This window comes from Orbicella franksi, chromosome 1 (genome assembly GCF_964199315.1).
Source record: "Orbicella franksi chromosome 1, jaOrbFran1.1, whole genome shotgun sequence".
Taxonomy (NCBI): Eukaryota; Metazoa; Cnidaria; class Anthozoa; order Scleractinia; family Merulinidae; genus Orbicella; species Orbicella franksi.
Genome location: NC_138145.1, coordinates 11,275,493 through 11,290,865, shown reverse-complemented (window position 1 = coordinate 11,290,865; position 15,373 = coordinate 11,275,493). Strand labels below are relative to the sequence as shown.

The window sequence follows — 15,373 nt, the reverse complement described above, 5'->3', positions numbered from 1 at the left end:
ATCACTTGTCAAAAATGGCGGAAAATTCGATCATGATTCCTGCTATGTCCATCGAATCTTCAACTAAAAGGGCAATCCCTCTGGAGTTATTTAAAACGACAAATAACCAATTATTTCTTGATGAAGTAGTCTTTTTCATTAGTAACGGGAAGGTCAAAGTGGAAATTTCATCGCGGTTTCTTTGCTGTGCGCGCGCGGTCAGTTGCAACTGGTTGGATTTCAAGTACCTGCAAAACACTGCAAAATGTTGACCACAGCGTCAAGCCCACACACACATCAATGAAGGTAAAGTGATTGCACATGTCAAAACGCCTTCTAGTAACTGTTAATTTGAATGACGTTGACTGCATTTTAGTTGCTCTGACATGCAACTTTATTAACTTTTACACTTTGCAGTGCAACCATTTTGACTTGACTTGCACTTGCTGACATGCCTTTCTCTTAATTTTTAAGTCTCGTAGATTCGGGCCGCTAATATGTCAAAATAGTGTCTACCTCATATTTAATTAATTTTGGGCATGAATTATGAATAATGTGTTTAAATTAGCATATTCATATTTGGAGAATTCCCTTTAAGCTGTATATCAGATTATTGCTTACCACCACTAATTCGAGGCTGCACTACTTCAATCAGCACTTGAATCAGTAGTCTTTCCCCATATGTAAACTTTAAACGTCTGCTGGAGATGACAGTCAAACTCTTTCTGAAATAAGCTGTGATGTTTTTGTTTGGATTCTCGAGCAATGCTTCTTTCAAGATGAAAATTTACAGGCCAGTGGTTTTACTGTTTATTCAGTTTCTCTTGTATTCACTCAATGTGTCAATAGATGCTGCTGATTGTAGCTTCAATGGGTGCTATGATTCTCAGAGACGGCCTCATCCTTGCATTCCAAGCCCAGTCAACATGGCATATAAGAGGAATATTTCAGCATCAAATACCTGTGGGAGACCTGCTAGTGGGTTCTGTGAACTTGGGCCTGGGGAACAATGCTTTGAATGTGATGCAAACAGCATTACCAAAAGACACCCACCAGAGTATATGGTTGACAACAAGGAATTTAATAATCCATATTCCTCTCAAACAGGAACTTGGTGGCAGTCTCAAACATGGTGGGATACAAACAACCTAGGCCTTTCAAGTCGGTTTAATCCTTTAAAGGTAAACATAACATTGTCTTTTGGCAGAACCTTCCACATAAGTGGTGGTATCACTTTGAGATTTTACAATGAAAGACCACAGGCCTTGTTCCTGGAGAAGTCTAAAAACTTTGGAAAAACATGGAGTGTTTTGCAATATTTTGCTTTCAAGTGCCCAGATTCTTTCAACATGCCTGGAGTAGCAGCTGTCCTCACAAACCATCCATTTAATGTGACCTGTACTGAGGATTATAGTGGGCAATACCCTCCAAGGTATGGCAAGGTGGAGTACAGATTTGATGCACGGTATGAACCAGGTTGTGGTTACTTTGATCAAGACATGCAGAACTTCATGCTTGCAACAAATGTACGGATCAGGCTTGTGTACCCACCCACAGATGGGCTTGAAAATATATTTGAGAATGAGGGCACTCTCAACAAATACTATTACGCCATCTCAGATATTGTGATTACAGGACGGTGCAACTGTAATGGCCATGCTAAATATTGCACTGGACCAGTCATGGAAGAAACATGTGAGTGTGAGCACGATACTATGGGAGATGATTGTGAAATGTGCAAGCCACTATTCAATAATCATCCATGGATGCCAGCTAATGCCAGCCATGCAAATGAATGTCAAGGTAGTATCTCAGTAAATAAACTTCTTCCTTTTTTTTAGTAATCATAAAATTATGGAAAATACCTAGATTCATTATGTAGCTTCAAACTGTTTTCATTGTAGTTGTGAATGATTTTTTTTCTGGCTTAGAATTGTTTGACTGTGTTTGTTTTGATGTGGTATAGAATGCCAGTGCAATAACCATGGATTGTCCTGTGAGTACAACAATACTCTGAGTCATGGCATTTGTACTAGTTGTCAACACAATACTGAAGGGCAACACTGCGAGAAGTGCTTACCAAAGTACTACAGGAATATGGATGTATCAATAGAGGATCTCAATGCTTGCATTGGTAAGAGTGCTGGTTTATTAATTGGTACACAAAAAGTTTTGAAAATCTCAAAAATTATGAGATCCAATTAATGTATATTTTATTCCTTCTTTGCATTATTTAATCCAGTACAGGTGTAAACTTTTTGGGTAGGCTTAATATTTATTTTTTTTCAGGGGGAGCACTTCACTGGAGGTGCTTATCATTGAAGAGATTTTGTACTTGCTTTGAACAATGTTTGTATATTATTTTGGAAGGGATGTTGTGTGTTCAAAATTTAGGTGCATGCAAGCATCACTCAAAATATAATATAACACATGAAGTACAAATGAAGTTCTACAGTGACTGTCTTATTAATGAACATTGCAAGTCAAGGAACATGCTCCAACAGCATAAAATACAAAACAAGCACTACAATAGATGGTTTTTATTGATAAGAAGAAGTGGTGGCTAAATCTAAATCTAAATTTAAGCCATGGGCTTATAAATATTAGGGTTGGGAGGCTTATTATCAGAAGCATTTTTGTATCTGAGAATAAGTGCTAACTTTCAGTAGGGCTCATAATTACAATTTTTTTTTTTCGGGGGGAGAAAGGAAGTGCTTACTCTTGGAATTTTATGTTATGTTCTTTTTTTGTTACTTCCTATGACATGCACTTTAATATCCAAGTCCATTTTAAGGCTTTTTAAATCTATACCTGAACATTTTTCTTTGCAGCTTGTGACTGTTTCCCAGAGGGTATTACAAATGACGGGACATGTCTGCAGGAAGCTACACCCACAAAGCAGCTTGGGCAGTGCCAGTGTAAGAACAACGTGTTTGGACGGCAGTGTGATCAGTGTATTCCAGGTTACTGGGGATACAGAGGAAATCCACCTGGAGAATGCAGAGGTTAGCTATCCTTTTTAACTGCAGCCTACTCTTGATAAACCAGGTTTTTGATGCCGCCATCTTGGATTGTAATTGGATGCTACTCCCTCAGCAAATTTTCCTTCGTCCCAACCCTCCACCAAATCCAAGATGGTGGTCTAATACAAAAATGTGCACTCACACACCCTAAATATGCCTGCACTTGCAGGCTATTTTAACTGTTTTCCACAGGATGTTGGGAAATTTAGGTTTGTTTCAAAAACTCAGTCACAGAATTTTGGAGTACTGAAATATGTTCCTGGGGTTCTCATAACATTTGACTTAGTCTGACACATAGTAGTTCTACTTACAGTTCAAGAAAACTTGTCACAATTTGTCTTTTTGTAAATGATATTTTATTGATAACCACATGCAGGAGTTTCATTAAGCGCCGAGTACCGGGCAAATTGACCGGCTGTGAGGACAATTTTGCCTGGCTAGTTTAACCATCTAGCAGAAAGTTTTTCTTACAAACAACTTCAGTTTAAATATTTTTGCCCGTCTGTGAAAACCAGTTGCCCTCCTGCTGAAAACGTTAATGAAACCCCTGCATATGCATTTGCTGTTCCATCCAAAAAGTACATTTCTGTGAATAATGAGCTCTCACAATGGCAGTTACTCTTTTAAAAAACTGCTAATCCTGTACACTGGAGGATCTTTTCCAGCAGGGAGATGTTGTGTTGTGTTATGTTTCTTGATCAACCTTCACAAGCAAATATGTCTCATGAATCATTATTAACAATTATTCCAGGAGGGCACATTGGGTACAAGATGATAGATAACCAACAAGGTACAAATTGCCAAGTTGGTTATAATCATCTAATATCCAACAAGTGCAAGTGGAATATTGTTTTATTAAAAATGCCCCAAAAAACAAAGAAAACTAAAATAATATGCAAATAAGAAATGCCCCAAAAATTATGCATATACTTACTATATTTGTAGAGCATGGTATAATATAAATATTACTGCTCATATACCATGATGGCTAAGCCAATGAAAACTATTCAATTGCATTATCCAATGGTCCAGATTTTAATGATACTGGATGTCTAGATTTGCTGATATCGTTGGTACTAGAGTGAGAATACTGTCAACCTTCTCTATTAGCCTGTGGGTGCAATACTCTTGGTACAGTTAACAACACCATACAGTGTGACCAGTACACAGGAGACTGTCCATGCAAGGGGAGTGTCCAAGGCACATACTGTGTGGAGTGCAAAGATGGCTTTTACTTTTTTCCAATTACGGAGAATGCAGATTGTTTGCGGTGTCCCTGTGATTTAGGTGGGGCTTTCCCTCAGTGTGACAAAGTGTCAGGTGAGCACAATGTATATTACTAGTGGTGTATAATGTAATAGTGTGGAAGGCATAGGTTCGAGCCATGGCTGGGAACATTGTGTTGTGCTCTTGGACAAGATCCTTTACTCTCACAGCACCTCTCTCTACCCAGGTGTATAAATGGGCACTAATAAATTTAATGTTTGCAGGGGGGGGGGGGGAGGGCACAAGGGGTATAACCCTCTCAGCACCCTGATGCAAATCGATCTTATTCGTTATGAACCACATCCCTTATCTTTGAGGCCTTTCAAATTCTTTTTTCCAACAGCTTCATTGATTTTTACAGCTGCGAAGTTGTTTCATCAAGTGATATGAGAAAGAACAAAGCAAAAAGCTTTGCATTCATAATGGCAGTTATTTTGAAACTTTGAATTTACTTCATGTAAATAGTTGCAAAATGTTTCCATTTTGTGGTCTCTTACATGAAACAAAACAAAAAGAGCAAACTCTCAAGAGTGTGCAATACGGACTGGAAATCATCTTAAAACCACAGTGCTATGGCTGTATTTCAGTTGATGTGAACTGTTGCCCAAATGTCACTGCATAAGTGATGTGATTTCTTCACATCTTCAGAACTCTGAATAACTAGAAGCATTTAGAAATTAATTGGAAAGATTAGGGCAGTTTATGAAGACAACTGTTCAGAAGTTTGGTGAAAAATGTCTGTATCACCCTTTTAAACTTTAACCACTCTTGGAAAACATAGCACAATGAGCTTTTTTTATTGTCCTGTTTTAGGAACTTGTTTCTGTCGTCCTGGACTTGAAGGGAGCCAGTGTGAAAGATCTCAGCGAGAGCACTTTTATCCAGCATTGGACTTTGTCAAGTTTGAAGTGGAAGACATGGATGGCACCTTCACAACCTTGACTCCCTCTGAGGGCCAAGGAATAGACTTCACTGGCCATGGCTATGCCACCCTCCATCCAGGGCAGTATGCTCACATCAGTGATGCTGAAGTCTTTGCCAGCCATCAGTTCCATGTTATTATACGTTATAGCATTTCAAGGACTTGCACATTTGGTTTTGGTGCAAAGCTTGTTTTGAGTCTCAGAAGCACCATTTCAAATGACAGTGTGGAATTTGAGGTCTTTGCAGATGAGCTACAACAAGGTTCAAGACAGGCATGGAGGTCACCTCAAACTGTAGCACTGCTGTCAGGTGAAAAGTACAACATCTCACTGATCTACAACAGCACTGATGGTGGTGATTACTGTCCTATTCTTGTTGATGCAGTGGTCTTGATTCCTGATGTCAGTGCAACTAGGGTGTACACTGAGTCAGGAAGAGACATTCAAGATCAGCTGCAGAGCTGTGAACAGGCAGCTCTGTCTCTTGCAGAACAGGAGCCAGCTTATTGTGATAAACTGGTGTTTTCTGCTAGTACAGAGATATACAATGGTACTTTGGGTAAGTACCCAATTACTATTCCCCTTTACCCCCTAAAAAGTTAGACACTTGTAAACACCTACTGGTGTATATGGAGTTTGCATTGCAGTATCCACTACACCAGCATGTCTTATGAGAACCTCTTCTCATTTCTTTATTGATGTATTTAGGGTATGTCTTGTGAAAGAAGCTCTATTGACCCACCCAAGGAAACCTGTGCGGCTAGTAAATTTTTTCGCCTGAAATAAGAGGCCTCACCCATCCATTAAGAAGAAAGGACAAATTTTTTGAATTTTAATTGTACATTAATATAGAATTTTAGAATATTAAACTTTAATTAATATAACATTATAATTAAGGTGTTTCTTAGGACAACATATACTCTTTTATTTCCTTCCATTGTTTGCCGATATTTCAATTTTATTTTTTTAAGAGAATCTTATAATACTATTAATAAAAATTTTTAGGTAGAGTTAATAGGGTGTCCCCAATTAGCCCACATGGGCTAAATACATTGACACTTAAATAAAGTTCTTACTTACTTTTACCCTTTCTAAAAGTTTGATGATGTTTGCATTTCAACAATGTTGACTCAGTATGATTTCTGAGAAAATATACTTTGTTATTTGCTACTTCCATTTGTAGAGAAGAGAGTCTGCATGTTAAAAGAATAATAAATACTGCATTCTTTTTGCATAGGTTCTAGCTGATTTGGCTAAAAATTAAATCCTCCCCTTTGTTTCACGACATTCTCTCTATTATGCCTTTCCTCAAAGTGACTTGAAAGGCAAGAAGCCTAGTGGTATTCAAAAGTAGGTTTATAGCAATCGATAGTACATATTTTTGTTAAGATAATCCTATACAATTTCTTTTTTGTTTGTACAGCATGTGGTTGTGAGCCCACTGGTAGTGTGACAGGTTCACAATGTGAAGCTTATGGAGGCCAGTGTGACTGTCAGCCTGGTGTGGTGGGTCGTACATGTGACTCATGTGATAATGGATTTTATGGATTCTCTTCTGCTGGGTGTCAACGTAAGAAGATTGCTAAGTTAACTCTCTTAGTTCCTAGCTCTCCTCTGAGAGTAAGGCTATTTGCTAAGTTAACACAGTAGATAAATTTTACAGTTGCAGTTAACTTGTGCCACATGTATATACAAGCATTCAAAATGACGCAAAAAGTTTGGCCTGAGCTTTTCAAAAGTTATACTGAAGTTTATTGTGAACATTTCTTGTTCTTGTTTGTTCTCTTTCTACTTTTAATTAGTAAACTGTAATGCCAACGCCCAAGATTTCCTTTAGTATTTTGTACTTCACAGTGACTTTGTTATTACATCCTGGCATATCGCCATTCAAGGCCAATATATAAAACTGGAACACAACAGACATACTTACTGCAAAATTCTAAATGTCTTTCAGCTTGTCAGTGTTCAAGTGCTGGATCTTTGCATACTGCTTGCCATTTAACAACAGGGGAATGTTTCTGTAAAGATAACGTTAAAGGTCATAACTGCGACAGCTGTAAAGATGGCACATATAATTTGGACACTGCCAATCAACAAGGATGTCTGCACTGTTTTGGCTACGGTCGAGCACTCACTTGTACATCCGCAGAAGGATTTGTTGCATCAGCCATTACAAGCCATTTTGTCAACAAAACAGGTTAGTATCTTTCCCCTGTGCAGTTCTCTAACTGTGATAAGGTACAGTTTGTTTTATTACCGTTTTTAGAGTGCTTTCTACTTTCTATTAACTAACATAAAACCAAAACTAAAGACATCATTGGTCATTCACAATGAAGCTCACATTGTACAATTTATAAAACGGCAATCGCAGCAATTATGGCGACATCACAATGGTGTGTGCTGTACATTGCATGTGACTCTTTCTGTTGCAATGATTGTAGGAGAATATTGCTCAGAATGACAAACACTGAATTTTGAATTTAAGTACTTATATTTGTGCTTTTTATTTATGTGACGAATCTATGCAAAATCAAAACCAATTCCCACCATTTTTTCGAGTTTTCATTGGTCATATTGTTTACGTTATCTGCGATTGGCAGCTATTATTACTTTCGTTTTGGTTTCACGGCCCTGATATAAAGAAGTGAGCTATACATACATACATAATCTTTATTTCAACACAGTTAAAAATTCGTCAGCTAAAACTACAACTACATTCATTTCCTAATATCTAATATGACAAAAACAATTAAATAAAAAAGCTGCTCTGCTCTTGTCGTTACAGTGTTTGAGTGGATAGTTGTGGACAGAGCAGGTGACGGTTTTCCATTTGCCAACTCCTCGTATAATGGCCTGGTTGTCACTTCAACTGTCACGGTAGTGTACATCACAGCGCCACCATTGTTCTTGGGCACACAATTTAGATCTTACGGCCAGCGACTTCATGTCAAAGTAAGTGCATGGAGAATACCCAGCAGAATGCATCAAGGGTAGAAATTGAGGGTTATCAAACTCGATGGCTGTTGGGGAACTAAGACAGATGCAGTCATACCTAGTATAGTGCTGCGGGAGCAAATAGCCTAATATACCAATCAGAGGTTATAAAGCAAAAAGCTGTGACCAGTGGCGAAGCCGGATCAAATCACGACTTGTTTTTCCTGTCGTCCCTGATAAAGAATGTAAGTCAAATCACGTGATTATTTCGGTTTATCGCCTGACTGGCCAAATCACAGTATCGCCGTTCTGATTAGGTGGTTTATGCGCTACGGAAGGTTCATGAAACAAATACTCGAAAAAATCCCATAGTTCAGTAATACAGTCGAACCTCCACTAACGGCCACTTTTTTTCGTCCCGGGGGACGGTCCATACATTCACTTTTATTTTAACCTCTCTACAATGGCCACTTAACCACAACGGCAACGACCACTAAAGCACGTCGTCCTGAACTACCAAAATGATCTCTCCACAACGGCCAGATAATAAAGGACTGACGAATGGTGTTTACCAAACCCCGTGTTATATTGTAAGGGTCACGAAACTTGAGCCGCATCGCATGTCGTTGGTCTCTCTCTGTTTGGTTTCTGTTTTATTGATATATTTTGATTGTGTTGGGTATTTCTATGCTACAGTCAGCACTTTTTAAATATAAAAATGTTGTACCCCCGAAAAAACAGGTGTTATATTACAGCCCTTCCTCCCCATAACGGCTACCTTTCATCTGTCCCCAAGGTGGCCGTTGTAGAGAGGTTTGACTGTATATGAATGTGAAAACTAAAACGCGCTGTTTTTAATTTGCTACTTACAGATGGATATAAGAGATCCGAATTCTGTGCAAAACCCATCTCCGGCTGATGGTGATGTCATCCTCGTGAGTGGAGCCAGTGAAGTGGCGCTGAACTTTATACCCTCCCCTTCTCCCAACGTCACGTCATATCACGTGATACTGGATGAAACGCAGGTGATTGGTGAGTCAGTTTCATCGCTGGAGTTCCAGTCCATTCTGGCCGATCTTACATCACTCAAGGTACGTGCCACGTACTACGCACCCGGGACTGTTACATTTAAGGAGATCAACCTAGAGACAGCTGTGGATGAGCAAGGTGCACCTGATGGAAAGAGTGTTCGGTTTGTAGAGAACGCAACGTGTCACATGAACTACACAGGGCTGTCATGTGAACTGTGCGCGCAAGGTAATCACCAGTTTTTATTCTCATTGATACCTAGTGTTTATCTAATATAGCATTATTCATGGTTACCCAACCTCGTCCCAAGGGCGTTCTTCCCTTTAAAGCCGTGGGGGACGAAGTTGATGGTTACCATCTTCAACAGCAAAGATCCACATGTATAGTTTAAGTTGATGGTGGGAGGGGATGGTATGGATGTGCGCGCGAGGTCAACTGAAAAAAATTACGTATTCTTACTGTATCTACACAAACCGTCGAGACCCAGACAATGCTTTACTGTACATTTTTTACTGTACATTTTGGGTCTGCCGCATACATGTAAGCAACTTTGACAAACCAGTGAGACCCGCCGGTTCTTATGTGAAGACGACCTGTGTAGACTTAGTCCAGTAAAATACGAGAGGGAAAACGTAGCATACTCCCTGCTTTTTGGTTCATTTATACTTTTGTCCAGTATTCGTTTTCTCACCGTAAAGGTCAATTTGTCATTTGTTTGGTTGTTTCTTTGCTTCTTAAAACTGCACTATAGTTCTTTGCTCTGGATATCATTCCAATTACAACGCCCCTAATCCAGACTCGTACCCAGTCGCTATTGTTTCGACCTTCCCATGACACCCTGCGCGCCTTAATCCCTCCTAGTTTCCAATCTTCTCTCCCGCAAAAAGCATAAATGGCGACTGGGTACGGGTCTGCCCTAATGTATTGTTGTGTTAAAAACTGTTTTCTGTTCTGATTTTTCAGGATACACGCGCGAGGTGAATGGCAGTGGACCATTTGGACGCTGTGTTCTGTGTTCCTGTAACAACAGAAGTACAGAGTGTGATGGAGAGACTAGTGCATGTACCAACTGCCAAGTGGGTACTTATGGGGATCGCTGTCATCTGTGTACAAACAATGTGCAGGGGCCTGAGTGCACTCGATGTAAACCTGGCTACTGGGGGCTGTCAGAGAATGGCTGTCAAGGTAGGTGTGAAGAGTAATGCCCCTTAATGCATCTCGGGATTGAGGCATCAATTTATTATCTTGTTTTCAAGGTAGGACTCCCGCCTCCATTCTAAGAACGGACTAAGTTGACGGATTTCGTCAAAGGAATTGCTTAGCAACCTGACCCGTCCTGGGGAAAACCATTGTCGCAATTTGTTTACGAGCACCGCTTACAGGTAACAGAATCCACTTTGGGAGATTCTTGCTCAAGTTCATGTTTATTGTAATTCAAGTTCTAAAACAATTTATTCAGGAGTAACAACGGTCGGGAAAGAGGACTTAAAGGAGCAAAATAAAAGCTAGAAATCACATTTCTTATGTAGATAACTACCGAAAATTCTGGAATTCCTAAGATTTGCAGAAAACAGGATGAAAAAAAGAATGTTTGCTACCAAAAGTGGTGAAAACAGCCAAAAGACGTGGTCATTTTTCGAAATCAACGGGCTGTTACTCCCAAAAAAAGAATGCCAGCTGCCATGTTGCAACAGCACTGCGCACATGCAATTTTTCTTGTTTTGTCGTTTTCCTTGCCGTTCCCGGAAACCTAACCTAATCTTTCGTTTAACACGGTGGTTAGCAATGCGAAAGAATTAGTTAGGTTTCTGCCAACTTTATAGAAAATGACAATTCTTTCCTTCTGAATTTATTGTTTTGTGTCACGAAGATTTTTAAACTGCTATGTTGTTATCTATTTTGTTAGCTTGTGACTGTCACCCAGTGGGAACCGCACTTGGTAATGTTACCATGTGTGACCAAGTGACGGGCCAGTGTGTGTGTAACACAACAGCTAGAATTGGGGGCATGCGCTGCGACAGGTGCACAGAAAACAGCTGGAATACTTCCGCTAGCCTGTTCAGTTGTACAGGTAAATGTGACGCTTCTTCTATAAGTTGGTTTTATAAAGTCGTTTAAACCTTATATATATTAAACTGCCTGTCAAATTACATAGCTTTCCTAGCGTCATCATGTATTTTAGTACCAAATTAAATTTAGAATTTACTTAGTTACATTATCAACTTGTTAATAAAGGTAAATTAAATTTTAACCACCGTAGCGAATTTTGAAAAAGCTGACGTTTCGAGCGATAGCCCTAAGTAGGAGTCGACGAGTTAGTATTACCTAGTACTACTTGAGGGAATAGATTTTCTCTAGTTATCGTTTCGTTTTTATTCTCATAACCTGCACACTAAACTGTAAGTAAGAAGAAGTAGAAGCTGATCCTCTAGGAAATCGATATTTAAGAAGGAAATAGATTATCAATCAAGGAGTCAAATAATTGACAATGAGCTACTTGCACATCATGTTGACTTCATTTTGGCATTATTCACTGTAGAGTGCTCTTCCTGCTACTCCTCCATCCAAGAGGATATGGATTTACTTCGCGCCCAGATCTCAAGCGTACAGGTTCTTCTCATGGCCCTTATGAACCATCCCGCCATGCTTCACAATCACACCTTTGTCGAACGCCTGCGTCAGCTTGTTACAGAGTTCAGCGCACTCGACCCTCAGATCACCATGGCCATGGAAGTAGAAAGCAATTCAACATCTCAGTGGCTGCGAATTGATGCAGCTTTCCTCGATCTGAATACAGGGCTAAACGACACGGAAACAACTGCAGTGAATGAGACACTTCATTACACATCCATTGTAGACGCCAACAAGAAAGCAATCGAAAGGATCGTGACGCAGATTCGTGACGTCATCAGGGAGGCATTCCGCTTACTGGACACTCCTATGAGACTGGAACTAGAGCAAGACGAAGTGCTGTCCAAATCCCTGTCGCGTGTAGCAGAGCAGTTGGTAAATCTTACGGACAGTGTGATACACCATGAAAATCGCACTCTTGCAGCTAATGAGACCATACATGCACTTGTTGAGTACGCGGTGGAGACAGCGGAAAATGCCGCTGAAAAGGCGCGAGAAGCCAACGACACACAGGATCAAGTTGCTACTCTGTTGGAGCCGCTGTATGAAAACGCTTCAAGGGTAAATATGCTTGGAGAACAAACGGTCGCATTGGTGCTTGGCCAACTATCGAGTGCAAGCAGAGCGTACAATGACAGCTTAGCGATGTTGGAGGAGGCCAGTCAGCCAAACCCTGACAGGAGCAGTGTAAGTGTAGTCAGTACTGTATTGCTTATCAAGGTAGATTAAGGCTATGTTCACACTTGGTGACCGAGCACTAGTGCCTGGGCACTGGCACAAAGTAGTGTTCAGACTTGCCTGGGCACCAAGTGAACATAACAATACAAACCCCCGCAGTTTTACAATTGAACGGCACAGGGTTCGAATATTTAGCCTTCAAGCTCGATCCTAGCAGCTTCTGGTTTCTATATTTAAGATAGCAAAGACTAACGCCTGAGAAGGCGCCATTTTGGGCTTCAACGTTAGGGACAACCCTGGAGCTGAGATTGACATGAATATACTATTATTATATAAACAAAGGTGTTAGAAGACTTGACAAGGAAATCAACTGATGCAAAGACTCTGGCAGCACATTACCTCAATCAAACCAGTGACTTGTATCAATCCAGCGCGTCTGTGATAGTTCAGGTCAACACGGCCATTGAACGATCGGTTCATTTGGGTGAGGCGGTACATGATGTTGTCTCCAACGGTACACAACAACTGCAGGAATCCCAAACTACACTAACCACTGCCCAGATGGCTGTGGAAAGAGCAAGCCGCGTGCACGGAGATGCGCAAAAAATGCTGGAGGCTGCAAGCAATTTTGAAACAGAATCTCATCGGGCCCAGACTTCTGCAAACAATTCTCTGCGGACCGTGGCGTCTGCTCGGAACAACGCGCATCGGATTATAACGAATGTTTCGGCAGTAAATGAATCATCAGCACACTCGCTGTCCTTGGTTATGGAGGCTTTGCGTCTTGGAATCATGGTGAAAAATCTTTCCGTCTCCGAGAAGCAGGTATGGATCCTGTAAATGTGTTTATTTGTAATTGCGTGGCCAATTTTGCCTAAACAGAAGAGACCCACCTGTATAAGAGACCCAGGGGGTATAATTTGTTTTCGGATGAATTGATGATAGCATACGGTATTCTGGTGACTGCTTTGTTACCGCATGTTCCTTGAGGTCTTGCGTTGAAGCCATCTGAAGTGGTAAGGACGGGAGTCGTACCTTCTTTATTCGTTGATTCGAGCTGACATTCCACAGAAGACTCTTTGTCTTTACGCGGAGGCCCTGCCCAGGCGATCAGGTTGGATTATTCGTCGGTGCACTTCTTGGTATGACATTCTAAAGACCCCGATGGTTGCCTTTTGCCTCTTTTTCACGTGACTTGGAGGAAAAATGCGAGAAAAAATTGTTTTAATAAAAAGGCTTTTCGTGTGATAGGTTTTGACACAAAACCATAAACTGACTCGGTTTCTCACTGATTTGGTGCTTTACGAATTTTGATTCAGACCTTGTTAGTTGGGTAAAACTGCAAAGAATCAGTAAACAATTTATTCTTTAAATTTAGCCGTAGAATACTTCGGTTTTCTCTTCTCAACCAATCCTAAAGATGTTGTTTAGCTAGCCCACTCACTGATTATATGCTTCTTGGAACCTTACTTTTTTTTCCTGGATCTATGTCTACCAATGTTTACTTTATGGCTTACAAAGGTCGTGGAGAAGGCCCTCCGTCGTGCCCACGACTTGAGGAACGAGACTGCTGCGAATACCATGGTGGGAAACAATACTATGGAAAACTTCATGGCCAGAGAAATAGAACCAGTGCAGAAGCTCTGCCAAAATCTCTCCACCATGGCTTCTAATATGTCGAACAGCAGCGAAGCACTTCTTGGGAGAGCCGCCCATGCAAACAACACTGTCCAGCGGCTGATTACTTTGACCAGGCGCCTGATGAACGAAAGTTCTGATTTGCCACGAGTCAATGTGGACAGTCTGCCCACTCTCAGGGGAGAGGTGAGTTCAGCAAGACAACAATTTGACGGACTGCAGCTGGAGCCGCAGCTAGTGGAGTTACGAGGAGAGCTTCATCTGCAGAAGATGAAGGTGGCATTGTATAAAGAGCGGATTCGCCAGCTTCGGTCTGATATTTCGAAATATAGGGACTTGCTGAGGTCGATACCTTCAGTATCGCCTTGCTAAGAGCCTAGAAATTGCTGAAATACTCGCCGTGTATGGGTATAAGATTTTAAACGTTTGGCATTCTGTTGGAAGAATGATATGTATAATAGGATTGAAATTCAAAGGCTATTAACTTTAACGCAACATATATGATCTAACTAGGAATCTAACGCCATTGCTAAACAGAGCACGGCTTGGGGTTTTGCAACTATAAAGAAAACAAAACTACTGTAATTTAAAAATATTACCCATTATTACACCAACGGGAATTTTGCAGCTCTAAAGAAAACAAATTACCATTTAAAGGAGGTAACCAATATTGTAACCAAAAATTGTAGCTGTAAGGAAAATTATCAATCCGTTTAAAGATTGAAGAGTGTTCCAGGGCAGAGTTTAGTACAGGAAAGTTAGAGTTAGAGTTATAGTTACTAGAATACTACAGATTTGTGATTTTTTTGAGCTCAAGTGGCTTCGGAAACTAACGTATTCGTAACCATGTAAGCAGAAAAAGTAGACTGCAATAAATTGTACCTAATCAAGGTAGTAATTGGAGTAACTGATTTACTCCTGCTTGGCAATACTGGTGTTTCTGATTTTTCTTGTGAGGTTTGTTCGCAACACTGCTTGCCTAATTAGCTATTTACATAAATTTCGAATTTCAAGCCTGTGGGCTTTCTTTTGATGGTTCGAGCAAAGCTGGAGCAGTGATTGACTTAAAAAAGTTCTACTGAAGTTTAAGAACGAGTAATTTATTTTGCATTGTCATAGTTTCATCTGGTTCTTTTTGTTGTTGTTTCTTAATTGTCATTATTATTAAGTTTATGTAATCTATTAAAGTGGATTTTTACCTCTAAGACTTTGTAAGTTTGCTGCTAAAATGTACAGTGAATAAAAAGCACTGAAAAATGTACCAGTAATTAT

The 15,373-nt window shown here is 40.2% G+C and overlaps 1 protein-coding gene across 2 annotated transcripts; it reads left to right on the top strand.

Moving 5' to 3' along the window:
• The first annotated feature begins 12 nt into the window (after nucleotides 1–12).
• LOC145489999 (laminin subunit beta-2-like) lies at nucleotides 13–15,331 on the top strand. 2 transcript variants are annotated; one of them, XM_081469096.1, is made up of 15 exons: nucleotides 13–285; nucleotides 829–1,782; nucleotides 1,946–2,113; nucleotides 2,811–2,984; nucleotides 4,113–4,322; nucleotides 5,082–5,750; nucleotides 6,615–6,761; nucleotides 7,146–7,388; nucleotides 7,977–8,143; nucleotides 8,998–9,382; nucleotides 10,118–10,339; nucleotides 11,061–11,225; nucleotides 11,694–12,472; nucleotides 12,806–13,288; nucleotides 13,985–15,330. In XM_081469096.1, exons 2-15 carry the CDS (start codon nucleotides 906–908, stop codon nucleotides 14,471–14,473), a joined length of 5,178 nt encoding a protein of 1,725 aa, XP_081325222.1. In that variant the 5' UTR covers nucleotides 13–285; nucleotides 829–905; the 3' UTR covers nucleotides 14,474–15,330. The 2 variants fall into 2 exon arrangements, with proteins under 2 accessions (XP_081325222.1, XP_081325215.1); XM_081469089.1 differs by lacking the exon at nucleotides 13–285 and having other exon boundaries at nucleotides 311–1,782; nucleotides 13,985–15,331.
• Nucleotides 15,332–15,373: the final 42 nt, after the last annotated feature.

Coding starts and splice junctions, on each gene's coding strand:
- LOC145489999 (XM_081469089.1), top strand. CDS start 720: ATGTTTTTGTTTGGATTCTCGAGCAATGCTTCTTTCAAGATGAAAATT. Junction 2,114..2,810: donor GGATCTCAATGCTTGCATTG/GTAAGAGTGCTG, acceptor TTTTCTTTGCAG/CTTGTGACTGTTTCCCAGAG. Junction 12,473..12,805: donor CAAACCCTGACAGGAGCAGT/GTAAGTGTAGTC, acceptor ATATAAACAAAG/GTGTTAGAAGACTTGACAAG.